General features: G+C 36.5%; 1 protein-coding gene across 2 annotated transcripts in view; it reads left to right on the top strand.

Moving 5' to 3' along the window:
* The window catches only part of CNTNAP5 (contactin associated protein family member 5), a 282878-nt gene that overhangs the window by 169177 nt on the left and 100108 nt on the right, over positions 1-13593 (top strand). For both annotated transcript variants that reach the window (XM_068687419.1, XM_068687420.1), the window contains exon 12: positions 4662-4768. In XM_068687419.1, the coding sequence (XP_068543520.1) occupies positions 4662-4768 (107 nt within the window). The remainder of the gene's footprint in view (positions 1-4661; positions 4769-13593) is intronic.

Genomic DNA, 13593 nt, shown 5'->3' with positions numbered 1-13593 from the left:
TGAAACAGTAATAATATATTTTAAATGGTCTGTCATCAAAGTTTTGCCAATCTCAGGAAGAAGAAAAATATCTCTTTGTGCCAGATTATTAAATGACCCCAAATACTTTTCTTTAGATATGTTTATATCTATTAGAAGTGACAGAGGAAATGACTTGTGGTGTGGAAGAGGAAAATCCTTTGTTCATGTTACTCCTGTTCTTTTTGTATTCCATTACTTTTCATACAATAATAAATTTAGGGAAGAAAACGTAGATGGCTTAAAAAAAAAAAAAAAAAAAAGGAAAAGAAAACATGCCATAGCATTTTTTATTAAAGTTCTTCAGTTAAAGCTGAAGCAAGAAGTTGAGAAGTGGGGTAAGGAGGAGGGAATGTGCTGCTTGATGCTAAGGGAAAAGAAAGTCATGATGCAAGTTGGGAGTCTTAATGATACTTCTATTCATTCTTTTCCCTTCCTTCCTCTGGTTCTAGTAGTTCTCTCTTCTCCATAGCATATATAGCTCACTATTTTGCCACAAACGGACATTCAGAGATAAACAAGATGGGATGTGTTCCTGTAGTACTTTCTTTTCTAATGCTATCTCATCTTCATTTGTTTTCCCATTGGTAAATCCGTCAAGTTGATAAACTTTGTCCATGTAGTGGTGTTGGTGGATTTATCTTACCTTTCCCTTCCAGTGCTTGTTTGGTCTCCCTTTGAGTCCATTTCATATATTTGAAATATAATTTGGCAAGGAGTTTCAGATTCACTGCTCAGTAGAGTAAGACAAAAAGGCATGCTAAAAAGATGCCTTTCACTTTTGTATGTGTTCTTGTTACAACACTGTTGAGTTGCTTCAAAATGATGCAAATTGAGTCTTGATATTGAGAGTGTGGTGGTTTCTTTTTTTTTTTCTTTTTCTCTCAGCTTTCTTTTTTTCTGTTTATTTAGGAAGAATACATAGTGGTACAGGCAGGATGTGTTGTGCTGACTGTAACAAAATCTGAGAGGTGCTTATTGAAAGTACCAGGTTTATTTCCAGTCAAGTGTAACATCAAATGCGTAGAACTCCTTCAGCCTTCCCACTCAAGTAATTTTGTCATTGTTATTTCTTCGTCATTCCAATAAACGGCCAAATTTTGCCTTTTAATATCTATGCAGTTTGTCCTTTGAATTCAAAGGAAGCACATGCATTTTTGGAGATGTTTCATCTAAGTACAGTGAGTGCTTTTGTGAAGGCTTTGCTAATTGCTCACTTAAGTGTTTGTTTTCCAGCTTGGCTGAAGAAGGGAAAAATGATTTGTTTCATTTATTTATTTATTTTTATAAAATTAATTCACCATGAGAATTTTTGTGAATTAGTCTGGAATCAGAAAGATCAGAGTTCCTGGTCTATCACAAGTTGTCTTAGGCAAATCATTAAGTTTCAAAGTGTCCCATTTGTCATACTCACTAAAATTGACTGAATCTGTTTGTTTCAATTGCAAATAGGTCAGGGGCTGCCTACTGCAGTTGTTTGTCGTTGAAAAATTCTATGATACCACTGTGATCTTTTCTAGAATTGCTTGAATCCACTAGAATGCAAATATCTGTATTTTAAAATATATGTATTTATATGTGTTGAACCCTTCAGCATAAGGTTCTGGGACAGTCGACAAATGAAACAACCTGTGATTTATCCATGTCTTGATTAATTTTAATCATAGTTATTTATAAATTTGGACTTCCCTGACAATTAAGATAAATTTTGCTTCTAATGAAGACACAACTGCTCAGTTAGAATGGGATTATGGTAATTATTAGAGTTGCAAAGAAATTTGTTTCATTAGCTCTTAGAAGGGTTAGTTATCTGACCAAAACAAGATCAATGTGGTTGGTGCTAATTAAAGCAAATAGACTAAGGAATAAAAGAATGTTTAATTCTAAATTTATGAATATCATTAAAAGCTTACATAGCTAGTTCAACTTGTCTGTTGTGCATTGTTGGGGGAAGAAAAAGTGTCTGCATTTGTAAGACAAACAGAAATGAAAAGTGACCTTCAACTTTGTAAAGCCTTTATTAAGGAAGCTGTTTTAATGGAATAAATGTGTCTAAGCCTCTGATACGGGCCTTTGGCAAACCACAAATGACTAGCGATTAGTTGTACTGTATGGGGTTAATTAATAAGAGTTAGTTTAAAAATAGGCAGAAAACATTTGTCCATTACACTGATGATGTAAATTATGATAATGATACAGTGCAGTGCTATTTTTATCTCTCCTAAGAGCTTTATAAACATCAGATATTTCTTGTCTCCATCACTCTCTGCAATATGAGTATAGCTACTTCTCTTGTAAAGGTGATATAAGTGAATGTTTATCATCAAAAAGCAGGTAGAAGTGAAGACAATGAGCTGAGGGCAAGACCAGGCATGACTGAAGTGTAAACTTGAGCAAATTGCTCTTCCAGTCAAAATTTATATTTATCACTGCAGAGCTGTTGAACCACTGTGCTTCTCATGAAGTCTTTGGGATGAAACTGCTGGTGAGATCTGCAGAGCATAGCTGGGCACAGGTCATGCATCAGCCAGTCCTACTTGTGCCATCCCATAGGCTGTTCTTGCCTTCTTTAGCATTGACCCACAGCTTAATCTCTTCTCCATTGCCATGAGTAGATGTGATGGCAGAGGGGCTGGCTATGCTGTCTCTGGGGCTTTTCTCTCTGCTGAATGATTTCTCAGCATACCATTAAAAGCTGAAGGCTTACCCTTTCTCAGACTGCCTGTCAGTACAAGGCAAAACCAACAGCTTTGCCCATCCCCTTTGTCTTTCCTGTTTTAGATGTTTAAGTAAAAAGCCTAAGAAATGGTGTCTACTACAGATAAACTGACAAGATGGACTTTGAGACTCACCGTCTTTATTTCCCTTGCTGTATGTCTCAACTGTTCTCTACAGCAGTGCATAAACCTCCCTGGTGAGCAAGAAATCCAGGAGCGTATATGCTGTTTTCTTTCCCCATTCTATATTTGAGACCAATGATTAGTGGAAGCCATAAAAATTATTTTTTGTAAGAGTAATATACTTTATAATTGCCTCAACTGATGTTACTGATAGTTATAAATATCAAATTTTCTTCTTGAATCCCTTATGTCTGTAATATTTGAATAATAAATAATGACTATAAGAACAATGATTAAGTATTAATAAACATGAGTTAATCTTTAATCTTTTGATGTTTAATATGTTGTCTGTGTAATTTTATTATGGTGGTATAAATTGTGGCCAAGTAAATCTGAGTTCCAGATCAAATCTCAGCCCCATACATATGGAGACAAGGATATGTGTGCAAGTACTTCCACACAGCATGTTGAGGACACGAAGTTAGTCTGATAGGCCCTTATTCACATATGCAAGTTTCCTGGAGTAGTTAGTGTTTGGCAACTCCAAACAACCTTGGACTCAAGTAAGCTGATGAATGCATGGCTGGTGGGGCTCAGAAGCCTGTAGAGCACAGTGGCCATTAGTGACACATAAATTTTCAATTTCTACAAATTAAATGTGCTTTAATTGTCAGGATTCTTGAAGAAACAGACAGAAAGATACAGTTAAAGGCAATGTGCACAGTTAAATGCAAACGTTTACTAAGACTGAGATGAACTACAAGAAAATCAGGTCTTCAACTAGTACAAATCTAGGTAGCTTCAGTGACTTCATTGGTTGCGGGCAGCACTGAAAAATCTGGGCCATAAAAAGGTTCAATTTGCAGCCAAGCAGACCCTAATGAAATGCTGGCGAGGGTGAGATGGATAGATTGTCTGTTTTCTATCCACCCACCCATCACAATTGCATCAGTGGTATTAAAAACAAGTTACTCATTTTTCAGAATTTGAACACACAGTGTAAAAGAGATTATCTAATATACAGTAAGGAAAGAAAAAAAAAAAAAAAAAAAGGAAAGAAAAGACAATGGAATAAGCTCTGTTTCCATGTAGACCAGTGTAACTCCATTACACTGCCTGTATTTACACCACTGTAGTTCAGATCAGTGTTCACCTCTTGTCCTGGAGATTGAATTTATCTCCCACAGCTTTTGTTTCTGTTCACTTCCCAAGCTGCATGCTGTTATGCCTCTTTCTTCTTTTAATAATTTGCTTCTCAATAATACTTTGGAAGCATACCAACTAAAACAAGGGAAAGAAGAGAGAGTACAGAACTCATAACTGAAGCATATTTCCCCTTTCACTTCTGAGATTTTAATGTCATTTGAGCTACCACAAAATGTAATGCAGCCTAATTTTGGTGATAATGATTCCTTTTTAATCAGAGGACTGGGAATTCTTCTTTGAAACTAGATTTCAGTAGTATTTTCACCTTTTATTCATCCTCCTCCTCTGTGCTCAGATAGTTTGTGGCACTTTAATTGCTAACAAGTGATGGACAACTGGATTTTTATTTATTCATTTATTTATTTTGAGAGTGATCTTTACTGCCTTGCTGGATTTATTAAATGTTGTTGTCTTCAGTGCTTATGATGGAAGTCAAAGATCAGAGGAATAACTAATTACTTCAGGTAATGTGCAGTGATTCAGCCTTAGGAAACTATTGCCTGAAAGGAAAATAGACTTTTTTTTTTTTTTCCCAGAACATTATTTTTATTGAAATATTTATAATGAATTACATTTTTTAAATCTGTCTCTGACCAGATGTTTGCCTAACTACTGTGAACATGGAGGAAAATGCTCTCAGTCCTGGACCACATTTTACTGCGACTGTAATGATACAGGTTACACGGGAGCTACCTGTCATAACTGTAAGTAAACTCACACATTAATTATTTTCTACTAAAACAGATATGTCAATGTGCACATAAAACTGAGAGAAGCTTAGTGAGATGTCATCTCATATTGTAGGATATGACATGCCCTGACATGGCTTATGGAAGAGTTCAAGAACTGGTCTGGGAAAACTATGGGAACCCATTTATAAATTTGCTTTTTTTTTTGACAAATATTTTGGTGAAAACAAAGCCATATTATTTTAACTGCTTTCCACATTTTTTCTCATATTGTGCAGTGATTTGGAGAACCTTTCATTCATTCATGTTGCATACACATCACAGATTAGTTAGTTACTAGACATTTACATTTAGTCAAATTTAGCTAGAATGAGCTGGGTGATTTGAATCTCTGGTTGGGATTGCATGTCAAGCGCCAGTAATGAATGTATGAAATAAGAAATACTTGCTCTTCAGTACTATGTCTTCTGTTCATATCTTGAACCAAATGTGTAGGCCAATAGAAAGTGGATGGGTTGTCTTTGTTGCTTGTTATCTGGAAACTCATGTTGCAAACCCAGTGTTTTTGTGAGTTTATTGTTTTGGAATTTTGCTGAATTCATTGGGCTGTTGCCTTTTAGCGAGGATACATTATCTGAAACAATAGCAGTACATGATGAACGCACATACTGAAATCCACAGCAAGGATTATTAAGGTATTTAAAAAAAAAATAAAATATCACAGTAGGCACACCACTCTGGGAATTCTGATTAAAAATAAATAAATAAATAAAATAGAAAGGGGAGTCTAAAATAAAGCCTGTTCATAAAGCTAACTAAGAGGAAAAATAGTTAGAAAATGAAGGTAAAACTTTGTTCTATCACTGGAGATAGAGTAACAGTTCCAGGAATACAGCTGTAACCTCTTCAGGTATTTGATGAGCAGTTGGACTGCAGATAGGATGAAGCTGGTGAGAGATGCGTTTTTCCCTGGTAAGCTAAAAAGCAGAAGAGAAGAAAAGATACTTAGTGGTCTGAAGCTGAGAATATTGGCAATGGTACTCTAATTCTAGAGACCCTAATGGTTTGCCACTTAACGATGAAATCATTTGTGGTGTGTCTCCAGTATATGGGAGAGGCAGTTGAGAGATCTAGTCTTCCAAGCTGAAGGCACCTGAACTACATTGTAAATTCAAAGCAAGCTAAGTGTTTGGTGCAGAAATCATGTTCTACTGTACCAAACTAGAAGAAGGATGTGAAGAAAAATACCAAGTTTATAATTCAGAAGAGAGGGATTGCTGTTTGCCCGGCATTTTTGTCATTCCAAAAGACATCACTCCTCTTCAAATCATCCAGACCTGAGCCAAAGTATGCAGCAATTAAGGTCATATCAGAATATTTACACCAGCTGATGCTTGGTGCAAAGCTAGATGGCCAAATCAGTTAACGAGAAGAGAAAGGGTCCTTGTGGCAGGAAGAGATCTGTTGACCATCAAAGGTGGTTAGGGATGCTAACCTCTAGGCTACACCTGAACTATCACATTAGCTCAGGGCCTGAGGCTCACTATGTCTCTGCCAGCTTGGCATGGCTCGTGTCTGAAGGAGACCATCTCATTAATTATTGCAGAGGACTGGTTTATGACTAGTTTTCCCCACAGATATTTGCATGGAGTTATTGAAACCTCCTGCATCTGTGAACTGATGTCTGCTCTCCCTCAGATCCCAAAGGCACACAGACGTCTGCAGTTATTTAAGGTTCACTACCCTGTAAAAACTACTCTGATAAGTTTCTCAAGAAGATCTATGTTAAGACTTGAATCAGATCAAGCTGTGCACACATGTGATGTACAGCTATTCAGCTGCTGAGCTTATTTACAACCATATTATCAACAGCTAATTTGATTCCAGCTAGATTGTGCAGCCAGCTGCCCTGTAAACCAAGCAATGCTGATAAGCAGTAACATTAGTCTGGAGGAATCCAGTCATCTGCTTGAGATGTGTGATGAAACTGTTTCAAAGCCGATGGGCAAATGTAGGTTGTTGATAAGAAACCTGCAGAACAAGAGACGTTATCATTTTCAGCTGATAGTGGTTGACATACAAGAGTACCTTGTAGCAGGTAAATGAAAACCTCAGATCTGATCACGGTATAACTCCAGAATATCTTCAATATAAGGGCAGCTCTTCCAATCAGGTAATTCAGTATAGTTCTATTAAAGTAAAACATCTAATTTCTTAAATTTTGAAACGTTATCTCAACAGACTTTGTTTTTTACTAGAACACTGAGGCTGACAGTCCTGAAATTGAACTACTACCACTTGGAGAGGCTATTTCTTTTACAAAAATGCCCTTCAGACTTAAATCTGTGCAGCAACACTGGAAAGATTTAGCTGGCAATCTGCTGCAAGTCAAACATAGTGTGACTAGTTTCATCATCAGGTCGATTTTGTTTCTTTCTGAGTTGAATCACTGTGATTTTTGTCTCTCTTTGGTGTGGTGTTTGTAAGAGGTTTTCTTTGTTTTCAAGAAGTACTGCATCATGCGTATCTGCAAACCAGAATTAATAGATTTATGTTTTATCAGCTCAGACTGTGAGACCTTACCATTTTAAGAACTGATATCTGAAGATATATCGTCCTTAACTGACTGTCATCATCTCTAAATAGTTGAGCTTGTGCATCAGCATTTTGTGGCTGATGCACAAGCTGTCTTACTGGGTTCTTCTAAACATTCGTGGACTTACACTGGATCCTACTGTGAGAAACAGTTTATAATACAGATTATTCTTGTTCCAAAGAGTTTGCCCTTTGGATTCTGAGATAAGAAAACATTCTGGTGTATATGATGGAGTGTCAAAAAGTCTTCATCAGCATCATAGACAGTGGTTTCAGTCTACCAGTTACATAATTATTACTAGAATTCCTTAGAGGCAAAATGTAATAAGGTGGATTAAAAAGAGAAGAAATTGAATGCTCACAGGTGTGAAGGAGTGACATGGGAGAAAGCAATAATGTGCTTGTTTGAAAAATATAAGGCTATGACCAGAGAAGTTTGACGTTTTTGACAGGGAAAATGACAGGTAGACTGGTTGGAAATATTCTGTGAAAAGCAAACTAGTGGGAAGTAGACAGTGGCAGGACAGAACAATATGTTGATAAAAGACACACCTGGAACAATGTTTACATGACCATGTCAGATAAGTGAGACAAGATTGTGTCTTTCATGACTTAAAATGGGTATAGTTGAAATTCAAGATGTGTGGATGAAGAGCAGAAGTGCATATCTCAATACATGTATATATGTATAAAGAATTAGCTGATCTAGAAATGGCCTGGATGTAATCTTCCCAGAGGTAATTGGTGTACTGCAAACATCAGGTATCTTCCTGCTCATTCAGAATCCCTTTTGATTCTGTAAGCTTCTGAACAGTTACAAGAGTTATGTCAATCTACATTATCCAGGTGAGGGACCACCAGCAAAAGGGTATAGGGTCACACACCTTTAAATAAATATAGTGCAGCAGAGAAGTTTTACTCTGAAGTTTCCTTTTGTCCCGCTTTTATTTTCTGAACTTAGCTGTAAATACAAATAAAGTAGTGATAAAATTCACTAGTGGTTTCTGTGTTTCAGTAACTGTACCAAAATAGATATAATATTATGTTTGCTTCTATTTTTCTATTTTAGATAGAAACACCAATGTCAGTAAACAGCTTGGGAAAAAGGCCTAGGTAGGGTTCAGCTCAATTTTGGGGGGGTAATGTAACATATATTCTAAGATAATGGTCTCTGTTTAACAGAATGGCCTTTATTTAGCAGAGGGAGTGAGCTACCTTCAGAATTTGACTAATGAGACTGTAAAATAAGGTGTCTGTGGAATGGACCGCTTCTGAAATATGCCAGTTTGTCTGTTTACACAGAGGGGGACTGTCTCAAGTTAGATGTGCAGTTCAACCTAGATCAGGATTATAGATGTATATGTACAAAGAAAAAGAAACAGAGAGGAATTGTAGGTATATAGATATATTTTTAATTGAGAGGTCATAACTGAAAACCTGAACAGTCATCACTCTCATGGTATTAATTCTGCTTGTAATTATCCTGTGACAGGGAAAGCAGTAACAAGTGTAAAATAGCCCTGAGATACAGACTGTTATAACTTTATTGCAAGGTAATGATTGGTAATCTCCTCTTTGTGTGAGCTATGTTACTCCCTTAGAAAGCCTCATCTTCCCTCTCTGCATTTCTGTTATTTTTATGTATGACAGGTTTCAGATGGCCTTTAGTCTTGGGTGTATTTTTTTATTCCAAAGGATGCTGAACGTTGAAATAAAGGATGATGAGAAATATAAAATAATGATTTTATTCTTCGTGTGCTGGGGATATCAACATGTCCCAAAGCTTTGCAAGGTGATAATTAACAGAATGTAATTTAATTCTGGATATTTGCTTTGGTGTGTGATCTATCTTGTGCATACAGGCATGTGTCTTACTGGCCAAGGTAATTGCTGGAGGAAGGAGCCATCCAATAATGGAAATGTCATACATTCGTTGATATGACATAAACTTAACATAACTTGAGGCTTTGAAAATGTATTTTTTCATACTAATACATTTACTGCATATATAATTTTTGATCTGAAGAGCTTAATATAGCTTCAGTGAGATCGCTAGCAGTACTGGAGTTGCACCTTAAGGAGCAAGCCATGGATGGTAATTCTCTTGTGTTCCAAAGTAGGGATGCGTTTACACAGTTCACTGGCTGGGCAAATATATTTCAGAGTTTCAGTATGCCAGATGTCTAGTAGTAAATCTAGTCATGTAATTTATATGTCCTGAGTAGCCAATTTTCCTTTGAAATAGATTTTCCTTGTGTATTTAAAAACTTTTGTGTTCTTTGACTAAACAAAACATGCTTAATATTCATATCAAGCCTTCAGTACTGTACTTGGTGTTCCTGCATATTTCTGTTCACACCATGCTTCTGGCATATGAATTTTCATTGTTTATTTTGTAATAAGTTACTGTCTTATTATTGCTTTCTCTTCAGTTTGTGTATCTGTAAATTGTACATTTGCATTTCTCAGTGGTGTTTGTTTAAACAAAAGTTTTCCCTTTGCTTGACATTTTCTTGTAAATAATGCAGAGACTAATCCACTTTGGGATGTGACTGTGGCCCAGAGTGTGTAGGGGGTTCTCAGGTACTCAGTACTTTTTGAAACCTGCCTTTGTCAGGTGTAACCTGATATGACCACAGGAATGACAGTACTTCAAGAGTAAGGCTGAAATGCTATGCTTGATGTCCTTTAAGTGTATAATTTCTCCTTTCCCTCCAACTTTGCTCTTAACAGTATAGGGTTCCCTGGCACTCTTACTCCAGAAGGATGTGGAGGTCATCCTGAATCACCCATGGGCTGCTGGGCATGAAGGACTGACACAACAGTCTTCAAACATCAGTGGGAAAGTGACAGGATGGGCTGATATGACCTTTCCTACCCAGGGCTAGGGACAGCCTTGGCTTGAATTGTAGGAAATGGTGTAATCCCATGTATAATGGGAGGATCCATTCCCAACATGCGTTTAAGTGACATTGTGGTAAAAGTCATTTTAAAGCTATCTGTGAAAATAACACATTATTTATCAGATGAGTAAATACATATTTTAAAAAGGGAAAATAAGCCATCTGTCATGCAGGCACATCAGAGTGGAGAGTGCATTAGTCTGTCAACAGCAGAGCTGTCAAAATCCCGTTTCTGAGAGTACAGATTTTGTTTTCTGGCATTTAACAAGCCAATTGTATTATAAGGGTGAGAATGACAACCATTCCCATAGTTCATTGCTTGTACTAATCCCTCTACTGTTGAAAAGAGAAAAGAAGAAACCTCTCGTTGCATATTGCTTGATTTATTATTTAGAAAAATCCTGGATTGAGTACTCATTACGTTGAGTCTGTAAGAGCAAATCTGTCAGGCCAGAGGTATATAAGCAGAGGGTGAAATAAGCATCTCCAATATGTGCCCCAGGAGCTCTGAGAGTTTTGATGAGAATGCTCTGTGGTAAGCATTTATGCATATCAACTTGTCCAAGGTGCATAGCAGGTTGCTGATCCAAACAGGATCCCCAGGTCTTACAGGCCTTTCTGTTCTAACCATTAAATAATATTTTGTCTCAGAATACAATAATAATAATATTATTATAAGGATTATTTTTATTTTTTGCATCTAAGGTACAAAGAATTGTGAAGGAATGAAGTCACAGATGATCCAGCTATTCTGCCTACAATACTTCATGATGGTGCAATTGTTAGGTGTGGTAAAAGCAACATACATCTCTGCAGTGCTCTGTCTGGGGGTTGGACAGTGTCAGTACATCCCAATGATATCAAGAATTAAAATTCTTTTGGCAGGCATCTTTAATATGTTTAATTTATTATATCACCATAAAATGCTTTCATCTGAGTAATTGATGTAAATTGAGTAAAAAAAAACTACTTTTAATAAATTAAGAGAATCCAGTCTAGAAAGAGCAATACAACTGGACTCACTTTGGTAATTATATCTAGTACAGCCAAAATTCTGAATCTCCACCACAAAGTATTTGCAGTGAACTGTGTATCATCATTTTCCAAAGTAATTAGAAATATAGTAAGAAATAAATGCTGCGAATTTTAAGGTTTGGTTTTAGTTAATTTAATTTTTGGAGGAAGATCATGTTGATGTCCATTGCATTTGAAAGTGACAAAATCCTCAGATGTTAATTAAAAAAAAAAAAAAGCAACAAACAAATTTCTCATGATTTGGAGTTCACAGTCTCAGTTTTATTTATACAAATAATATACTGCTGGGTGTACTGCTGGAGAGAGGTTTACCTTGCCTGGTCTCCCAGGAGTAAAAGCGAAGACCAGGTATCACTTTAACCTTTGCATCAAGTCCAACACCCAGGGGGTGAGTTGTAATTGGTGAGTAACAAGTTCATTCTTTCATTGAAGAGAGGAGGATTTAAATATTTTGTTCCCTGGGGATTATTTGCAGAAGTTCAAGTCTTTGCACAAGAAGCAGTCATCTATGTGTGTTTAGTGAAACCTACTCTGACTGCAGATGAACTGATAAGGGCAAAAGAGAGACTGGTAGGAAGTGTCAATACAATGATGAGTTGTCAGTGAAAAAATGAATAAAAACATGTGTTATTGGAAACAATTGAAGTTTGACCTTGCAAACGTTTGTGCTGTTATTTCATCACATGCTGTTGTTTCATCACAGTGGTGATACAATCTCTTCTGGTTTAAGGACTGTAATTAAAACAGCTGGATTAACAGGTTCCAGATACTTCAGAGATCTGAACAGCAATGAAATTGTTTATATTTAAAACCAGGCAGGCTCTTGCAGCATATTGAATCATACTTGCAGGGGTTTTGCATGTGTTGTTAGCAGCTCTTACAGCTGCGTGTAATGCAACTTCATGAAGCAAACAAATTCGCCTCTGCTGCCTGCACAAACTTAATTGCAGTGCTATTGCTGCATGGCAGTGCATCTCATTCCCAAAAGGGCCTGAGGAAATGCAGCAGGAAATGAAAGTCACAAGTTGTGTTGGGGCTCAGTGAAGCAAATATCTTTGGAAAGCTATCATTTTCTCTTCAGTGGTTGATATAAGTCAAAAGTGGTCAAAAAAAGAGAAAAAAAAAAAAAGATAGGATTAGACAAGTAAAAGTGATCTTGATCCTTTGGGAAAAAATGGCAACTTACAGGTTTCATTTTTGGAAAAAAAAAAAAAAATTCAAAAACTGCTTGGTTAAACATTTTAATGCGAAAATGAGCTTTCAGTGAGCAGTCTATAAATAATGTTATTTTAAGTTATTTTGGTCCCATTTTAGCGAACATTTTAAAATGTGAAAATAAACTTGAAGGTGTGAAAGTAAACATTATTAAAAATTCTTCACAAAATGAATAACTTTTTAAAAACATAATGCCTGAAAATTGTTGACAAGTTCTACTCAGAATGAACTCTGAGATCTCCTTTACTTAAAAAAAAAAAAAGTGTAATTACTGCAAATGTTGTTTGACAAAAATGCGTGCCTTTGTCAGCAGTTTCATAATTACAATTGTTGTTTGCTTTTTGAAAGCTAGGCCCTATTACATTCATAAATAGTTGGCGACTAATGATTTCCTGCTGTTCCCAAAACAACTGTATCTCCATCTACTTCAGAGAAGTTTGGCACAAGGTGGAACGTAAATCTAAAGGCAATTTTAAAAGTTAAGGCTCTGGGGTCTTAACAGTCACAGCTGACTGTTTTGTTTTGTTTTGTTTTGTTTTTTACTTTTGTATGGCATTCCTGATTGCGTAAAGTGCAAAAACCACAAAGAGATGTGGTCTTCCATTGAACCGTAAGAAAGCTTCAAGTTGTTGTCACAGGGGTAATAAGGCCTTTTTCAACAAATGGAACTGCGTGACTTCACTCTGAAACCTGCAATCAGCTCGGCCTGCAAAAGCAATGAGCAGAGCTTAGAATGGATGGTGCACATGAAATGTCTGGGGGGGATCTGCTGGTGACTAAAAAACAAATATCATTTTCTCCTTGATGCACTGTATAGCAAAAAATAGAAAGAAAGAAAGAAAGAAAGAAAAGAGAGAGAGAACTGAAAGCAATGACCCATCCAGTCTAGAAGCATGTAGTACCAATTGCTTAAGGTACAGGCGTATGAAACTTTCAGTGTGCAACTACAAAATAAACTGTCCAGCAAAACGTCTATTCTCTATGTTGTGATAGTTAGAATATGCATTATGTGCTAGAGCTTGGGGCTTATAGCTTTTTCCTACTTCTTCTGCTACTCCCTGATACCTACTGCTGGAATTGTCATAACCGAAA

The sequence above is a fragment of the Anas acuta genome, chromosome 6, assembly GCF_963932015.1.
Source record: "Anas acuta chromosome 6, bAnaAcu1.1, whole genome shotgun sequence".
NCBI lineage: Eukaryota > Metazoa > Chordata > Aves > Anseriformes > Anatidae > Anas > Anas acuta.
The sequence above is the reverse complement of the archived record's forward strand: the minus strand, read 5'-3'. Positions and strand labels throughout refer to the sequence as shown.